Source organism: Gopherus evgoodei, chromosome 10 (assembly GCF_007399415.2).
Source record: "Gopherus evgoodei ecotype Sinaloan lineage chromosome 10, rGopEvg1_v1.p, whole genome shotgun sequence".
In the NCBI taxonomy this organism is placed as follows: Eukaryota; Metazoa; Chordata; order Testudines; family Testudinidae; genus Gopherus; species Gopherus evgoodei.
This window is the reverse complement of record NC_044331.1, coordinates 83,101,981-83,121,139: the sequence shown is the minus strand read 5'-3', so window position 1 is coordinate 83,121,139 and position 19,159 is coordinate 83,101,981. Positions and strand designations below refer to the sequence as shown.

The following is a 19,159-nucleotide window of genomic DNA, read 5'->3' as shown; positions in this document are numbered from 1 at the left end:
GCGGCGCCGCTAGCGGGGACCAGCCGCGCCCCCCGCCCCTGCTGCCCGGGCTGCGGCCCGGCGCTCCCCCCCGGGGGCTCCTGCAGCGGATGCATCGCGGGCGGCGGCCCCCGTGCGCCCCCCGGCTCGCCCCTCGCCGCGCTCGGGCTCTGCGGCTCCAGAGCTTGTGAGCCGCCGCGGCCCCTCCCGGAGCAGGCTCGGGGCCCCGCGCCCCGGCCGGAGGATGCTCGGTCTCTGAGGGCGGCCCGCTGCCCGCCGCGCCCGGCCGCTCGCCATGGGCAAGGACCAGGAGCTGATGCAGGCGGTGAAGGCGGAGGACGTGGGCACGGTGCAGAAGCTGCTGCAGCGGCCCAAGCCCGGCAAAGCCAGTGAGTGGCCCGGGGGCTCGGGGCGGGGGACCCCGGGGTGGGGAGGGTTGGAGGGGGGCTGTGCACCCTCCAGGGGAGCCCAGCGCTCAGGGGGCGGGGAGAACCCCTCTCCCCGATCTGGCTGGTCCGGGGAGCAGCCCCGGGGCTCGGGTGGCCCCAGGAGTCTATAAAGGCTCCTTGGAATTTGCCCCTCAATGTGCAGCGGGAGGGGGAGCCCGTGGGTTTCTGTGCCCTGCTCCTTCCTGCCTGGGTACCCAGCTGAGCTTGCAAGCCGGAGCTGTCAGGCTGGGGGGGGGGGTGTGTGCAGAGAGGGGAAGGCAGGCGCTCGGCTCTCCATCCTGCTGGGATTGGGGGGGGGGTGCGATGCTCCTTGCCACAGTGATTAAATCCCAGAGGTACCCTCTCCCTCGCTGCTGCATGTTTGCTGATGGTCAGAAACCTTTGCCAGCGCAGTAGTGTGGCTCTGGGTTGGATACACTCTGGCCTTTTCCCAAGCCATTTGCCTGCCTTCCACACCCAGGATGGCAGGCTCCTTTATATGATTGCAGTTGGCTTCTGGAGCAGCTGGGCTTGGGGACTACTGCCCTGCAGGCCCTCTCAGCTGAGAAACCCAGCCCCGAGTGGCCCTGCAGCTGGGTTTTGCCCAAACATGGACACGGGCATTCCTAAGAGCCTGGGAGCGGTGCTTAGAACTGGAGCCAAGTGAACAGGACATGTACCGTGGAAAATAATTCAGTGCCACTCACCCAGTCACCCCCTCCCCATCTATCCTCTGCCTAGTGTACACACCCCTATCGGCTCGCAATGGGGCGGCTCTGATGTTTCAGGCAGTGATGGTTTAGGGTTGGAGCTGAGTTAATGGAAGGCAGGGAGAGTTTGAAGTGAAAAGGCGAAGAATGAACCTTGAGCCTTTCGGCAAAGGAGCAGCTCTTCAGGATGGGGCTGATTGCAATAGGCTCCAGGCCGAGCAGGGCCCAGTGTTCAGGGAACCTCTGAATTTGGGTTAGTGTTCACGCAAGTGAGGGATGCAGCACTGGCTGGAGCCAGGCGGGTGCTGTGTGGCCATCGCCCTGCGCCAGTCCTGACCACAACAACTTGTTCTAGTCCGTGGCGCAGAGCTCTGGCAATGCACCTCAGACCCGAGCTGCAATCCCGCTGATGTCTTCTTATTCCTGACATCCCCATCCCTCGCTATAGCTTTGCCAGTCCTGACTTGCTGCTCCAGTCCTGGCGCCCCAGCTCTGCCAAGGCACCTCAATCCCGACCTGCGGTTTGCCCCGTCTAATCCAATCTGGCCCCTTGTGAGCAGCAGCTATTTATGCCATAGCTCTGTGGTGCAGGCACCCCCAGTGAGTTAAGCTGAGCCTCCCATCCCCCCATTTGACTTGTGACCAAAGAAAACCCTCTTCTGATTGTTTCCCAAGATGGAGATGCAAGTGGGTGGAGAGTCAGGAATGCTGGGTGCCTTTCCAAGTTGGATACCTGGGACCAGGTTTTCAGAGGTGCAGATTCTCTGTTGCTCCCATGGTTTTCAGTGCGAGCTCTGTGCAGGTGAAATCCAGGCCCCTGGTGCATGCTGAATGAACATGTCCTTATTTTACAAGGAACAAGGCCTCTCTAGTGGAGTGGGGCGAGCATCAGGTTTGCATTTGGCTTTAGCTCCCTGAACCAGCAGGTTCAAATCCCAACAGGTTCAGCTTAGAACTTCACTCTTAGCAGCTAACTACATGTGGGTCTTTCAGAAGCCTGAAATGATTAAAAAAAAACCTCTCCCCCTCAGGTTCTGCCTGCTCTTCAGGGTATTTCAGTTCCTGAAGTCATGGTTTGCCCCAGTCCCTTGGCCCACACGCTCCCTTCCCCACAGTTTTGCTGTGTGCTGGTTGGCTGTGGTGCACAAATGACTGCATTTCTGGGGCGTTGCCTCTTTGCATTTGTGAAGCACATTGGGGATCCTTTGGGATGAAAGGTGATGTAGAAATGTCTCCCAGTGTGAGCTGTAGTGACTCTGATGTCTCAGCCATAATGAACGCTGCTTGGCAAATGCTTTGAACCTTGAAAATGCTTAGAAAGCATGTCTTACCGTGATAGCCTCAGTGCTTTAATTTAAAAAAAGAGAAGGTTAAGGGGGGACTTGATCACAGTCTGTAAGCACCTACATGGGAACAAATATTTAATACTGGGCTCTTCGGTCTAGCAGGGGAAAGTATAACACGGGTCAATGGCTGGAAGTCGAAGCTAGATAGATTCAGACTGGAAATACTGCATGCATTTTGTGAGTTCTTCATCACTGACAATTTTTAAATCAAGAGTGGATGATTTTGTAAAAGCTCTGCCCTAGGAATTCTTGTGGGGACATTCTCTGGCCTATCCTATACAGGAGGTTAAACTGGAGGATCACAGTGGTCCCGTCTGGCCTTGGAATCCAGAATGTCAACAGGGGCTTGTCACTAGTCTCCACTGAACGGGACATGCCCTGGTGCCTGTCAGTGTTGGGGGTAGAGTCACATGGCAGGGTGCGGTTCTGCCGGTCAGGGGATGCTTGGCTGGGCAGACTAAGCCATTGAACAGACAGAATCCATTCTGAACTACACCCAGTCACACGTTTGATGATCACTTGATGCACTTTGAACTTGCGCTGAGGTGTCAGCCCACAGGTCAAACGGCTTTTGTTTAGATTAAGCGATGGAATAAATGACTTTATGGAGCCTGGACTGTGGAGGAGAATTTGACCCTGGTGCATGTTACAGTATGAACCTCTGCAGCTCATTCTGTCCCAGCACCAACTGTGTTCGACACCATGTACAGTGCAGCTGTTTCTTCCCTGAACTAAACTAGCTACCAGGAATCTCCATATAGGTGTAGTTATGAAGTGCTCAACCCTTACTGGTTCCTTCTCTGCTTCTTAATGGCAGAGAGCTGTTATCTTCTGTAAGGGCACTCCTGGCTGCCCCTTGCTTATAAAGTGCACAGAGTAACTCTCCTCAGTTTGGTGGTTCTTTTTAATGCACGTGTAGCCTAAAGATAACACTTGTTTAAACAATGAAAGCGTGGCAATGTGTTCTTACTGCTCCCCAGGGCCGGCGGTTCCATTTAGGCAACCTAGGCGGTCGCCTAGGGCGCTAGGATTTTGGGGGGGGGGAGCATTTTGCCACTCTCAGCAGCAATTCAGCAGGGGGGAGTCCTTCCGCGCTCCGGGTCTTTGGCGGCAATTCTGCGGCGGGTTCTTCACTTGCTCCGGGACCCGCCGCCAAAGTGCCCTGAAGACCGGGAGCCGTGGAAGGACTCCCCCGCCACAGAATTGCCGCCGACCGGGAGCGCGGGAAGGACGCCTGCCTAGAGTGCCAAAAACCCTGGCGCCGCTCCTGCTGTTCCCTGAATCCATCTTCTCTGGGATTGTTAACTGGATCACCAAACTGACTGGAGCTGTTACTCAGTAAGAGGGTGTTGCTGGGGTTCTTCTTGGGTTTCATTAAATGTGTCCCCCAGGTGCTTTTTTGGACATAATATTACTCAACTCATTCCCTAGCAGGGGCCAGGGCCCAGGCATGTTAACTTGGGTCCTGAAGGGTTAAATAGACACTCTCAGGTCCATCTTGGTGCCCAAATTTAGATGGGTTGTTACAGAATCCAAGGCCAGCGGGAATGTTTTGGGATTGTTTGAAATTCCAGTGGATAGCACGGTGTTCACGAATCGACCCTCCTGATGTAGTGTATGTGGTCCAGACATTGCAGAATTGATTGGAAACAAGAGCGAAACTAACCAGCCTGGTTTTGTTGCCCTGCCTGGGAGAACTGCGGAAAGTAAATAAATGCGACACAGAATGAAAAGTACATTTGATTTTTTTTTAGAACAGTTTTGTTGGGATCATCTGTGAGGTGGTGAGGGAGGTGGAAGAGGCAATCATGTGTTTTTCAATATGTTTTCTCTCCTGAAAGGGTCTCTTGAAGTAGGAGCTGCCAAGACATGTGCCTGTGTTTGTTTACTATACTGTATAAACTCACGGGATTTTGAAATTGTTCTGCCAAAATCTCAGCCTGAAGGGACGCTCTGATTTGTGGCGTAGTGGTAAGAGCGAAATAGTTTTGACTGAGCCAGTAGCAGAGACGGGCATTTGTTCTTGTTTGGTTGCAGATGGTACCCTCCTGCGCTGCGGGGGAAGGTTTGGCTTCATAGCAGTTTTTGATGGGGGATGAGAGGTCTCAACAGAAGGAGACTGTAACAAATGTGAGACATTACAGCAGTGTCTCATGTCAAATACTCTACAGCTCCCGTCACTCTAGGGGTCCAGCAAGATGGATCTGTTCCTATGGCAGTGTTTAATTTGGTTCCCTCTTCAACCTGCACTAACTCTGTGTGGACTGCATAGAGCCCCCAGCATATGCTGTTATCTCCTAAAGTCTTTCCCCTTCTCTCTGTGCTGTTCTCCGTGTAGTTGATTGTGGCCAGCGGTCACCCGCAGATGTGCTGGAGCAGAAAAAGCTTTTCCATTATGGGATCTCCTGATTTTTAGCACTGCAGATTGCTGGTGCAGGAGGCTGGCTCAGAAGAGCTAGCCACTCTGGAAATCGAGGCTCGAGATGCTTTTCAGGGAAACACATACACAGGTTGCAGATTTACTGTAAGCCACTAACATGTAGCTAGTATTCAGCAGAGCCGGAGTGCAGGAAATTGATTCCCGTTTCAGATGCTGAGATTTCATGTGCTTTGCACAAGCAACAGGAATAGAGGGACAGATCTTAAAGCCCCTGGTAATGGTCAGAGGCTTTTTGGGCTTTCCTCCTGAAAGCTGGGTATGAGGAATGAGCTGGTGCTGGGACATGTATGATTGTTCGTGTTTCATATCTCGTTAGCGGCATTGAGACAGGGTGAGTTGGCTCTGCCATGCTACTGGCAAACGGGGAACTAACTCCTGCCTCAGGTCTGGGGTGGAAGATACCAGGGTAATGAGGCATTGCTCCTCCCTGAGGCATCAGGAAGCCCTGGCCTTCTGCTAAACACATGGGCAAATGAGTGCAGGGAGCAGCTAAACCAGGATGCAGAGCCTCATGCCAGGTTACAAGATGCTGTTGTGGTAGCACTTAGGGACACAGACCACGACCCCGTTGTGGTAGGTGCTGTAAAACATAGAACAAAAAAGAGAGTCTTTCCCTATTGTACTCAGGTTCTTCTATTGCACCCATCACTGTGGTATCCTAGAACTGTGGGGCTAGAAGGAACCACACGATTCATCTAGTCTCACCCCCTGCCAAGATGCAGGATTTGTTGGGTCTAAACAACCCAAGACAGATGGCTCCAGCCTCCTTTGGAAAACCTCCAGTGAAGGAGCTTCCACGACCTCCTGAAGCGTCTGTTCCATCGACCGACTGTTCTTACAGTTAGAGAGTTTTTCCTGAGATTTAATCTGAATCTGCTGTGCTGTAGTTTGAACCCATCGCCTCTTGTCCTGCCCTCCGTGGCAAAAGAGAATCCTTTTTATGGCAGCCTTTCAAGTATCTGAAGACCGCTCTCATATCCTCCCTTAATCTCCTCTTTTCCTAACTAAACCTACCTTGGCTGTGACACCGAAAGAACCTTTGCATTTTCTGCTTGTGTAAAGCCCTGTGGGTTTTGTAAGAAATCTGTTCAACTCCCAGCTCTGACAGTCAGTGCCTGGGAGCCGAGCCCCTCTGTGTAATATTCTTGCTGCCAGACCATGCTGGCTGACTCTCCCCCTTTAATTGTCTTAGAGCTGCTAGCAATCTCTTTAAAGCTTCCCCAAGCAGCTTAAGTGTGATATCACTAACGGGAGCAGCCCAGGCTGTGTCAGGGGCAAGTGAGATGGGCATTATTATTGTTGTTGTTGGTGCTTCAAATGTAGGCCCCACACTGGCATTTCGGCAGTCCACCCATGGATCGCTATGAGCTCATAGGCAAGCAACCAGGCGAGTAAGGCCTTACGCTTCTGCAAGCAATGGCACCTGGGGTAAGAGCTGATGGGACGTCCCGAGGGAGCCTGGGCATGCTGGAGTCGGGAGAAAGCTTTGCCGCTGGTCATGCCAAACAAGATTTGTCATACAAACAAATCCCAGTAGGTGGGATCTCCCTCTTCTTCCTGCCCGCTCCTCTCCCGAGAGGCTTACTATGGGAGCCTAGTTTTCACAGAGTGGAGCAAGGTGTGGCTGCTGCATCAGGATGGAGCGGTGCATTGTGGTTTATGTAGTCTCCGCAGGCTGCACTTGTGTGCTAAAGAATTCCTCTGCTTGTGTCCTCGTGCTCTGGCCACCCCTGGCTGCTGCTGCTAACGTTGTTGTCGCCCGTTCTGTAGCCACTCTGACGTGTATGTGACTTTAAACTACATCCTGAGGGAGGGAGGGCACCACACACAAGCAGTCATGATTGCCGCGGAAAGCAGAGCATAGAGTTATCCATCTGCGTGGGTCCTTGACGGGTGACTTTGTATCTTGTAAGCTGGAGACAGCATTTCTTAACTGCTCTGGTTAAAATCATTTCTCCACCAAACTGAATAATTCATGAAGGCTTATAAATATACAAATTTTCATCCAGCCCTCCCCTTCCCTGTGGGACCCAGATTGCTGATAAATATGGCACTTACATCCTGCTAGACTGCACTTCCCCGGCAGAATCTGTAGTAGCGAAGGGAAGTGACGGATGCTCCCCTTGCAGGGAGATGAAAGCAAATGCTGCTGCTGGATCGCTGGTGGAGATGGGAGGGAAACAGGCAATGGAATAGCAAACTAGCAATGCTGCCTGTGCCCGGGGTGCTTTTTACTGTGCTTTATGTGGCCTGGTTCTTTGCTGTTACTTTTCTTTTACCTGCACCATTCCCCCTGCAACAGTGATTTCTCTTCTGGAACCTAAACGCTTCTGCTGGGCCACGCGTGAGACAGCAAGAGAGACCTTCTCTTGGAAATCGGACCTATCCTTGCAGTCCTCCAGCTGGAAATCGATTTCTTTTGGCAGGGCGTCTTGATTGATCTCAGGACTAGGAATGGCAGGGGATATATAGCTTTCCACCTCCTGCGATGCTGGCTCCTGATCTGGACCAGGGCGAGAGGGGCAGAAAGTTACTCCCCTTCTGATGGCTGTTCGGCCCCATGTGAAATGAGTTACTGGGTCTCCGTCCAGGTGTGGCAGGTGTCCACTTGACAGGAACCATCCATGCAGTTGGCACTGATTATTGGTGGGCTCTGGGGAACAAGAAGCAGTTCACGCCATTAGCAGGAGTCCATTCAGGGGAAAGTAAAGCCACTTTGGGCCCGATCCAAGGTCAGTGGGAGTCTCTCTGCTGGCAGGGGGCAGTGTGTAGAGAAGGGAGCCCGCCACAGTACCAGCTGTGCTTCGCCTGGTCCGTGCATGGAGACGCTCCTTCCGTTTAAAACAAAACTCTGCAGAGGACAAGCCCCTAGGTTCCTCCAGAGTCTTTGACTATCTCAGGGATGCAAATGGAAAGTTCCCACGCTGTGAGAGGAGATCGGTGCACGTAGCCAACCAGGTGACACCAGCATGGAAGACCGTCCTTGTGCCAGTTCATAAAAGCCCCTTCCTCTTAGCTGGGGGCACTTGTACATCCTCAAACCTCCTAGCAGCAGCACCTCCTCCAGGCCAGTCCTGCGGCTGGGGGGGATAGGCCTTGCACTGCAGCTCCCTTCCAAACGGAGGCAGATTCCAGAATGTGGGTCCCTCCGCTGTGAACTCTCTGTCCCTGGCTTGCTCAGGATTCGGTCCATGGACTGCATTTTGCCTGCTGTGATGCACCACAAGGAGAGAGGGAGAGTGTTGCTAGCCAGAGCCCAAGTCATCCAGGGCTCTCTAGTCCAGCCCACCCCTTGTATTGCAGGTGGGGTACCAGTCTCTGTCTCTCTACACAGCAGTCGGGAGGGGTGGTTGCAGCACGTGTAGGCGGAGCCGTTAGCTTTGCTCAAGCTGGCTTGGTGTACCTATAGCAATGAAGCTGTAGCAGTGTGGGTGACTGCATCAGGTAATGGCCTGAGCACATAACCAGGGACAGGTCCGGGGTGGGCTTGTATTCAGATGTCGTGTGCCACCTATGCTGCTGTGGCTTCACAGCTAGTTTTAGTGATCTGGCTAGGTCGGAGCTAGCTTGGGTCTGTGCACACGTCTTGCAATCACACCCTCACAGTGCTGTGCAGACGTGCCCTCGGTGCTCACAGACAGTCCTGGGTGCTGATTGGAGAGCAATGCTTTGTTCGGCCGATGAGGTGCTCCCAAGGGACCCCGGCAGCTCTCAGCCAGGTGGCCACCCCCAGCGTTCATCTCATCAAATCCCCTCCTGTGGGCAAGCACGCACAGCTGGCGTTTCCATGGCAATGCCCAGCTGTGTGTTGCAGTGAGGCTCCTACCCCTCACTGATTCTTTCTCTTCCTGTATTTTTTTAAATGCACCCAAATCCTCCTCTGCTAAAAACTCAGCCCTCCAGTTTCTCAGTCAGGGAGTGTCCTGTATTTTTGAAGAGACCATGCTGGTCACCTGATAGATATCCATGCCCCTGACTATGCATTTAATCAGGTCTGCAGGCCACTTCTGCAAACAGCCAATTCGTGGCTTGCTGAGCCTATGTGCAGCTGGTACTTACCCAACCTGAGACATGTGGCTTCCCACCAGACCTCAGGAGTTCTGAAGGCTGGAGGTAAATTATATGCCGGTTCATGTTTTCCATAAACCACTTGTGTGCTCAGCGAGGGTCTTTGCAGCGGAGCAATCCTTGTATTGCAGCCCCAAGGTAACTGGAGACACACACACATGCTTTCTCTTCAGTCTGTTAATCTCAATGGTAAGACCTGCCCCCACCAGTAGCATCTTTCTGATGGAAGAATGAGGGTTTCCAGTTCTCTTGTGCAAATGTCAGGAGATAGTGACAGTCTTGGCACCAAGGCTTGTGGATGGGTCTTGGCTTGTCTAGCTCCCTGCAGGATGCCTCTCACCCATCTTCGCTGGCCAGCGTCAGGGTTAAGCCTTTGCTCGTCTTCTGATGGCTCATGTCAACAGGTTGCTGAGGATTCACTCTCCCGGGTTGACTTCCTGTTCAGTCTTGAACTGAGCCCTTCGGCCAGCCTGGAGCACAGGTGCATTTATTGTTTGTGTGGGGATAGCACAAAGGAGCTCCAGGCATGGGCCAGGCCCCCGATGTGCTAGGGGCCGTACAACCCCAGAACCAAGAGACAGCCCCTGCCACAGGGAGAAGAGTGGTGGGAGGGAGCCTGTCACTGGGTGTCCCCATCGCTCCCCAGCGTGCCATGCTGCCTGGCCTGTTTGTTGGTCTTTTAGTCACAAACGCGCAGCAGGTTGTTATCCTGTCACCACGTGGGTGTTTGTTCTTGGTTTCCCAGATATGGCAGAGCGCACTGCAGGCTTAGAGCAGTCCTCAGCCCTGGCTCCCCCTCAGAGCTCTCCCCATTCCTCCCACTGACTGAGCCACTTCCTCATTACCCCCAGAAACTGCCATCCCAGGGTGAGGAATCCCCAACAGAGACTGAGTTTGGCTTCAGTTAAACCTGTGCTCCTCCTAGTGCTGCAGTGTGACAAAGTGGGAATGTTCTTAATGTTTTCTCTGAATACTGGGTGGGTGCCTCAGTTTCCCCTATGCAGTTCTTTGGTATCTAGGTGGGGGATCAGAGTATATAATTGTTGCAGAGCCCAAGAAGGCCCCTGTGATACTGTCTGCATAGAGAATACCTGACACAATGTCTCCTGGCAACTAATGGCCTGGGCCCCTCCTCTGCAAAGATGCCAACTGAAGGTGTTGGGGAACAAAGAGATCAGGTGACCTCCTGGCCCAGGAAAGGGACAAAGCCCAGAGGAGGAGGGGCTGGAGAGTTTCAGTTTGGAGCTGGATGGGGACAAGGAGTAAGGGCAGACAGGGGTGTCTGGTTCGCTGCTTCCCAACATGGACCTGGGTGAGGGGTCCTGTTCTCGGTACCTACAAGTTCTGTTTTAGACTGTGTTCCTGTCATCTAATAAACCTCTGTTTTACTGGCTGGCTGAGAGTCACATCTGACTGTGAAGTGGGGGTGCAGGACCCTGTGGCTTCCCCAGGACCCCGCCAGGCGGACTCGCTGTGGGAAGTGCACGGAGAGGTAGAGGATGCTGAATGCTCCAGGGTCAGATCCAGGAAAGTGGAAGCCATGTGAGCTTCTTGCCCTGGAGACAGTCTGCTCACAGAGAGGAGACTTCAACAGAGTCCTGCCTGGCTTCATAGGGAGCAGTTCCAGAGCATCACCCAGGGACTCCGTGATATGCAGCGACCGCAGCGCTACCGACCCAGAATCCCATTGCTCGAGTTAGTCAGTGTGAAGCTGGCCAAAGCCTTGGAGACAATGGCCATAGGGACCAGTCCTGGCCATGGTCCCTGGGAGACAGGGCGAGATCACCTGATAGGGCCATGTGGCTTGCAGCATGTGACCGTTACCCGAGCATCTTGCGGTTATCTGCCCAATGCCTCAGTAAGTAATCCACTGGAAGGGTCTCTAACTGGAAGGGAGGGATGCAGGATGGGAGCTTGATGGGGGAAGCAGCCTGGGGGCCTGTGTGTGAGATCAGCATCACCACATGCCCCCTCTAGCCTGGCCCCCTCTCAGTAAAGTGGTCCAGGGCCGGCTCAGTGTCCCGCATCCTCAGGGACTCAAAGGTCGTTTACATGGAACTTAATCAAGCGAGAGAGGGCGGGGGTGGTGTTGTGCCACGGGAGGAAACGTAAATAGTGTAGTAGGTGCGAGCTAATGTTATTCCAAAGGAGGCTGCCAAGCGTGAGCTGCCTGCGCTGCGAACATGCGTCCTCACTCTGTTTCCACTGGGTCCCAGCCCAAGGAAAACCAGCCCTGTCCCGTCCCCTCGCTGCTCACCCCAACCCTTCGCAATCTTCAGGGCTGATTTCCCATGTGCAGAGAGCCCCTCTGCTGTTTTTTACAGGGAAGATTTGATAACTTAGCTTTGTTATCTGGATAATGTCATCTTTGTAAGGAGTCTAATAAATCAGATTTAAAAAAATCCCTTTGTGAATTAACATGGGTTACCACGGTGAGCCGGGGCCCGGTTGAGTGAAATACTTTAGTTCAGTGACGCGTCTGGGGCACGGCAAACGGCTGGTGAGCGCAGGGCGTAATTCCCCGGTGTCCAGAACAAATGAGATTGGCTGAAAGGTACGCGGACGGAGACCCGAGAACTTGGCAGCAAGTTGTTTTTTCTCCCCTCTATATCAACGTAAGGGATAATTGTGGTGACTTGGCAGTTTTACAAAAACACTTGTCACGTCTGCTCCCTGTCTTTGCACCTCAGCATCAGGGGAAAAGAGAGAGGATTTATGCTGCCCAGGCTAAGGGCTGTGTGTGTGACAGGGATGTCAGCCGCCCAGGAAGTGCCAGCTCGGGTTATTTTGCATGTCAGATGATGTGCAGCTAGGGTATTGCTGCTGTTGTCTCTTTGCACCCCCTCTGTATCCAGTTCCCACAAGTCCTCAGCTCTTAGCTATTGCGAGGAGTACAAGATTCTACCTGGCTCTGCCCAACCAAGGAAAAGGGAAGAAGGGGTCAATGGAAAACTCCACTTATTGGTGTCTGACTTCCCAGAATGGCCTGGCCAGTTGGTCCTGCCGGCTGGTTGCCCAATTTGAAAACCCTGATGGTCACAGGCTTTTGGCTGGCGCCCAGCACATCCCGACTGCTTCAGGAGGAAGGAGCTCCACAGGGAGCACCGATATTCGAAGGGGTTGTACACCTCTACCCCGATATAACGCTGTCCTCAGGAGCCAAAAAATCTTACCGTGTTAGAGGTGAAACTGCGTTATATCGAACTTGCTTTGATATATATGGAGAGATACCTATCTCCTAGAACTGGAAGGGACCCTGAAAGGTCATAGAGTCCAGCCCCCTGCCTTCACTAGCAGGACCAAGCACTGATTTTGCCCCAGATACCTCAGTGGCCCCCTCAAGGACTGAACTCACAACCCTGGGTTTAGCAGGCCAATGCTATCCCTGCCCCCCCGGAGTGCTGCTTTACCCTGTTATACCGAATTCGTGTTATAGCGGGTCGCGTTATATTGGAGAAGAGGTGTACTTGATTTCTGGCGGCCCAGAGCTGCTGTTTCATGAACCAACGGGATCCAGAGCCTGTGCTTTGTGTAAGGAGCCAAGGGCAGGTCAAGCCAGCGGCTCTTTGCAAGGCACTTTCGTGTGTGTGTTGTTCTTGTGAGGAAGTCTGTGCTCCTGACAGCTGAGCAGCCATGCTGTGGTGTGTGTGTCCAGGGCAGGTGCGTGTCTGCCCTACATGAACTGTGCAGGGCCTCAGGACTTCAGTGCATGCTGGAGGTGGCTGGCACCTGTAGCGTGTGTTTGCTCTGTTTATGCTGCGTGGTTCCCCCAGCTGACTTTGCATTGGCTGCTCCAGGGGGCTCATTGTGAGTGAGTTAACGCTGCATCTCTGGTCGGCATCCTCCAAGCAGACAGACTGGCGCCCAGTGCTGGCTTGGGCCCTGGCCCTGAGGACCGGGGGAGAGGCGGTGGGGCCGCGGAGTGAAACTTCAGTGCACAGGCATCTGCTCTGCGGACGCAGGGCTTTGGGGTGGGGATGGACAGGGGGTTTGCACAGCAGGCTCTTGCCTTACAGCCAAGAAATCCGCCTGACGGGCTGTGGGGATGATGCTATAAATGGGCGGGGTGGGGGGCAAAAGGAGGGTCTCGGAGCAAGGCCCCCAAACATTCTGTGCAGGCTTCCAAGATCAAGAGAAAACGGGCTCCTAGCATGTCCTGCTCCAATAGGAATGACTTTCAGTTCCCACTCCTGCGGGCCAGGTTCAAACCTCTCTGAGGGCCTGGAGGGGAAAGACCCTCGTGTCCCATTCCCCAATCCCTTAGCCAGCCAGTCCTTGCCCTGACTCTGTTTCCAGTCAGGCCTTTGAAGGTGAGGGCCCAGGCCGCTGAGCAGGGAGGCTCCTGCCTCGTCCAGGGACAGCTCCATTTCCATTGCACCATCTGTGCTTTGATGCTGGGTGACACCCCGCTTTTGACCTGAGCGAGTCACACTGCTAGTTGGGTGATCCCTGTGCACAGCACCCACAGCATCGTGTTCCCAGGATTATCCATGCAGCCCCAGCCAGGCCTGTCCCTGCTGCGGAGAGATGCCTGCCTTGTTCTAGGAGTATATCTCCTCTGGTGTCGGGCTGCAGCCTGGTGACTTTAACATGCCGCAGCCTTGCTCCTCTGAGTCCGTCTGCTCTGCTGCACTGCTCAGTGCATGGCTGTACCAGCCTGCTGCTTGGGGCTGGGTAATGATAAACCACCAGGGCTGTAGGCTGGAGCAGTGGGAAAACCTCGTGCTGTTGGAAGGGGCCATGGAGGGATCTCAGCCACCTGCTGGGCAGCCTGCAAAGTCACCTGTTCTCCTGATGCTGTCCTATCTTGGAGACAGAGTGTGAGGAGCATTGGTGGGGGTCTCCGGTGCACCTCCCTCCCCTAGGGCAGGGTTGTCCTCTGAATTAATCTGGGGTTTCCATTGCCACTGCCCATACGGAGCCAGTTCTCCGGGTGGATGGACTGAAGGGCCTGGAAGGTTTTCCAATATTCAGGCTAATCACTCCCTATTCTGCGCACTTACACCCTCCATGATTCCTCTCCCTCCTCTCACTTGCTGCTTTCCCTTCCTTTAGCCCAGCTCCTAAGGTGATGTCGGTCTGAGTCACCACTGTTTGGTGTAAAAACTGGTTGATCAGGGAGGAGAATTGGGCCCCAAATCTTTCCTCTTAGTCTGAGCCCCTCCCCAACCCAGCCAGCCCCCTGGTTATTCAGGCAGATGCAATATGTGGAGTGTCAGGATTTCATCATGGTTTGCACTTCTGTCAGAGGAGCTCAAAGCCCTTTGTTGACAATGAGTGAGTCAATATGAGTCAACGGTGTAAAAAGGAAACATCATTCTGGGATATATTAGCAGTAATGTTGTAAGCAAGACAGGAGAAATAATTCTTCTGGTCTACTCTGCACTGATTAGGCCTCAACTGGAGTATTGTATCCAGTTCTAGCATCACATTTCAGGAAAGATGTGGACAAATTGGAGAAAGTCCAGAGAAGAGCGACAAAAACTATTAGTGAGCTAGGAAACATGAGCTATGAGGGAAGATTGAAAAAATTGGGTTTGTTTAGACTGGATAAAAGACTAAGGGAGACATGATAACAGTTTTCAAGGACATAAAAGGTTGTTATTAAAAGGAAGGAGAATAATTATTTTCTTTAACCTCTGAGGATAGGACAAGAAGCAATGGGCTTAAATTGCAGGAAGGGTGGTTTATGTTGGACATTAGGAAAAACTTCCTAACTGTCAGGGTGGTTAAGTGCTGGAATAAATTGCCTAGGGAGGTTGTGGAATCTCCTTCATTGGAGATTTTTAAGAGCAGGTTGGACAAACACCTGTCAGGGATGGTCTAGATAATACTTAGTCCTGCCATGAGTGCAGGAGACTGGACTAGATGACCTCTCAAGGTCCCTTGCAGTCCTATAAGTCTATGATCCACCCCTGTCGTCCAGTCCCAGTTTCTAGCAGTTGAAGGGTTGCATTCTTGACCATCTTGGTTAATAGTCATTGATGGCCCCGTCCTCTGTGAATTTATCTAATTTTGGCCTTCGCAAGAGCAACATCCCCGGCAATGAGTTCCCCAGTTGATTGTATGTTGTGTGAAGAAATGCTTCCTTATGTTTGTTTTAAGCCTGCTGCCTATTAATTTCTTGAGGTGATCCCTAGTTCTTGCGTTATTTGAAGGGGTAAATAACACTTTCTGATTCATTTTCTCCACACCAGTCATGATTTTATAGACCTCTATCATATCCCCCCCTTAGTCGTCTCTTTTCTAAGATGAACAGTCTCAGTCTTTTTAATCTCTCCTCAGATGGAAGCTGTTCCATCCCTTTAATCATTTTGTTGCCCTTCTCTGTATCTTTTCCAATTATAATATATATTTTTGAGATGAGGCCACCACATCTGCACTCAGTATTCAAGGTGTTGGTGTACCATGGATTTATATAATGGCATCCTGATATTTTCTGTCTTATTATCCCTATCTCTGTCCTTTTCCTAATGGTTCCAAACATGTTCGCTTTTCTGACTGCTGCTGCACACTGAGTGGATGTTTTCCACAATAACTCCAAGATCTCCTTCTTGAGTGGCAGCAACTAATTTAGACCCCATCACTTTGTACGTTGGGATTATGTTTTCCAGTGTGCATAACTTTGCATTTCTCAACATTGAATTTCATCTCCCATTTTATTGCCCAGTCTCCCAGTTTTGTGAGAACCTGGAACTTAACTTTCCTGAGTAATTTTGTACTGCCTGCAAATTTTGCTACCTCACTATTCACCCCTTTTCCCAGGTCATTTGTGAATATGCTGAACAGCACAGGTCCCAGTACCGATCCCTGGGGGACCCCGCTATGTACCTCTCTCCATTGTGAAAACTTGGAATGATGGGGAGTCCTCTGTGCTCATTGGCTGGTGGCAAGCACTTGTACGTGACAAGGAAAGATAGACCAACTCTGCCCTGGTCTCTGCAGCTTGGGCTTCTGCAGTCGAGATTAATGGGAAATTGGCCTCAAAAGGAGCTTGGAGCCAGGATTCCTGGGTTCTTTTGTGGCTCTGTGTCTGACCTGTGTGACCTTGGACAAGGTCCCTGCCATAGCGTTCTCAGAGCAGGCTCCTTCCTCCACGTAGAACGTTCAGAGAAAGAGCCTTCCTCCAAGGAAGATGCTGTTTTGAAATATGTCGTGTTCTGTCTCTCTGGTGAGAGCTCCTCTCCTTTGTGGCTGGCAGTTAATTCTAGGTTTCTTGCCTGCATTTGATCGTGTTAATAATCTCCTCTGATAATAGTATTTAATAGAACTAGGCTAATGTGGCATAGTTAGGAAATGTCAGATGTCTTACAGTTCAATTTTCATGCAGTAGAAGGCAGAGCACCAGCAAATCCAGCCGTGGCGTGATACACTCAGAGCATGCTGGGGTGAGAGGGTGCAGGAAAACCACTAGGGACTGTCCAAGGGTACCGTTCCTACAGGTAAACTTTCCGGGGCGGGGGCCGTTTTTCTTACTCGCCCTGTAAAGCTGCTACACCCTGCAGGTGCTGGAAACATAACTAACGTTAATGAGACAAAGCGCCTCTCTTAACTGCCGTGGGCACCCAGCAATAGGAGACCTTAAAGCACACGCAGCAGATCTAATCTAAAAGGACATTAATGAGGCTCCTCAACCCACCCTAGAGAGAGAAAACCAACCCCCTCCTGTCTGTCACAGGGATTCCAGACTTCTCTCCAGCACAGTAAGGCTGACCGGGAAGGCGCAGCACCAACACGGAGGCCCAAGGTGGGCTCCCACTACCATAGTGCCGAGGCTAGTGACTGACTGCAGGGTTGGCAATAGAAAACACCTGACCCATGAGAGGAACTAAGCGATGTGTTAATGTTCTCGGTGACAAGTGCTGGGAAGCCATCACAGAACAGGGAGGGACCAGCCTATCTCTAGGGACCTGATTCAAAATTTACAGAGTGGTCTTTCCAGGGGGATCAATTTCTATTTGAAAACCCTGCATCCACTCCTGGGCATTTCCATGCTTGAAAGCCCTCACGTCAACAAGCTGCAGGGAATTTGGAGAAGAGCAACCAAAGGGAGGAACCAGATGGTGGGATTGACTTCTGCGGAGAGATTCGCAGATACTCACCTGGGTCCCTTTGACTTTATAAACTGTGATAGTTTAGTGTCTCTAGCCTGGCCAGTTAACGGCTGGTGGGTTACAAAGATGCCGTCCCTCCCCTGGCAGGTGCTGTGTGATGACTGCAAACAGCAAACAACACTGAAAACAGGTAGAGATGCAGAACAGGGGCTTCTAGATGTGATTGGCTGTTTGCTTCTTAGCGTCTGTTAGTTAGTTAGTTAGTTTAACTTCTGTGCCAGGGAAGATAATGGAGCAGGTAATCAAAGAAATCATCTGCAAACACTTGGAAGGTGGTAAAGTGATAGGGAATAGCCAGCATGGATTTGTAAAGAACAAATCATGTCAAACTAATCTGATAGCGTTCTTTGATAAGATAACGAGCCTTGTGGATAAGGGAGAAGCGGTGGATGTGATATACCTAGACTTTAGTAAGGCATTTGATACAGTTTCGCATGATATTCTTATAGATAAGCTAGGAAAGTACAATTTAGATGGGGCTACTATAAGGTGGGTGCATAACTGGCTGGATAACCGTACTCAGAGAGTAGTTGTTAATGGCTCCCAATCCTGCTGGAAAGGTATAACAAGTGGGGTTCCGCAGGGGTCTGTTTTGGGACCGGTTCTGTTCAATATCTTCATCAACGATTTAGATGTTGGCATAGAAAGTACGCTTATTAAGTTTGCGGACGATACCAAACTGGGAGGGATTGCAACTGCTCTGGAAGACAGGGTCAAAATTCAAAACGATCTGGACAAATTGGAGAAATGGTCTGAGGTAAACAGGATGAAGTTCAATAAAGACAAATGCAAAGTGCTCCACTTAGGAAGGAACAATCAGTTTCACACATACAGAATGGGAAGAGACTGTCTAGGAAGAAGTATGGCAGAAAGAGATCTAGGGGTCATAGTGGACCACAAGCTTAATATGAGTGAACAGTGTGATACTGTTGCAAAAAAAGCAAACATGATTCTGGGATGCATTAACAGGTGTGTTGTAAACAAGACACGAGAAGTCATTCTTCCGCTTTACTCTGCTCTGGTTAGGCCTCAACTGGAGTATTGTGTCCAGTTCTGGGCACCACATTTCAAGAAAGATGTGGAGAAATTGGAGAGGGTCCAGAGAAGAGCAACAAGAATGATTAAAGGTCTTGAGAACATGACCTATGAAGGAAGGCTGAAGGAATTGGGTTTGTTTAGTTTGGAAAAGAGAAGACTGAGAGGGGACATGATAGCAGTTTTCAGGTATCTAAAAGGGTGTCATCAGGAGGAGGGAGAAAACTTGTTCATCTTAGCCTCCAATGATAGAACAAGAAGCAATGGGCTTAAACTGCAGCAAGGGAGATTTAGGCTGGACATTAGGAAAAAGTTCCTAACTGTCAGGGTGGTTAAACACTGGAATAGATTGCCTAGGGAAGTTGTGGAATCTCCATCGCTGGAGATATTTAAGAGTAGGTTAGATAAATGTCTATCGGGGATGGTCTAGACAGTATTTGGTCCTGCTATGAGGGCAGGGGACTGGACTCGATGACCTCTCGAGGTCCCTTCCAGTCCTAGAGTCTATGAGTCTATGAGTCTGAGGGCTGGCGGGGATGAAGGGTGTAAACACAAAGGGGGGAGGGGAGGGAAGGGATGGAACTGAACAGAGTGAAATTTCGGAAATGTCTCCAGCAGTGCGATCTCTGAGTACAGGTGTGGCCGTGTGCTGTCTGGAGCAGTCCGGCCCTGCCAGGGGACCAGCTCAGTAGATAACCCAGCCACTCATTTCCATCTCTCCCGCCTGCGAGTGTGGTGGGCTGGCTGCGTCCGGGCTGCATGCTGTTCATCAGAAGGATGCTGCTCAGCTCGCTGCCGTACTTAATGATGTGTCAACGTTTTCCTTATAAACCTCTTTGTGGGGTTTATAACCTGACTGTGAAGTCTTGTTCCAAGATGGAGCTTGGCAGGCTGGGAACACTCCCGCATGCCAAGTTCCATTCTGGCCGGGAATTATTACTCAGCCTGGGGTGACATGTATTTATTTTACGGTTTTTGCTTCTCTAGTTGGCCGTTCTGAAGTTGTAAACACAAACCCTCTGCTCCCCTCCAGTAGCTT

The 19,159-nt window shown here is 51.6% G+C and overlaps 1 protein-coding gene across 4 annotated transcripts in view; it reads left to right on the top strand.

Annotated features, from left to right (window-relative positions):
* The first annotated feature begins 226 nt into the window (after positions 1–226).
* The window catches only part of CASKIN1 (CASK interacting protein 1), a 189,650-nt gene continuing 170,717 nt past the window's right edge, over positions 227–19,159 (top strand). For 3 of the 4 annotated variants that reach the window (XM_030578352.1, XM_030578351.1, XM_030578354.1), the window contains exon 1: positions 227–368. In XM_030578352.1, coding sequence (XP_030434212.1) covers positions 275–368 — 94 coding nt within the window. In that variant the 5' untranslated portion in view covers positions 227–274. The remainder of the gene's footprint in view (positions 369–19,159) is intronic. The other variant, XM_030578353.1, reaches the window with a different exon arrangement.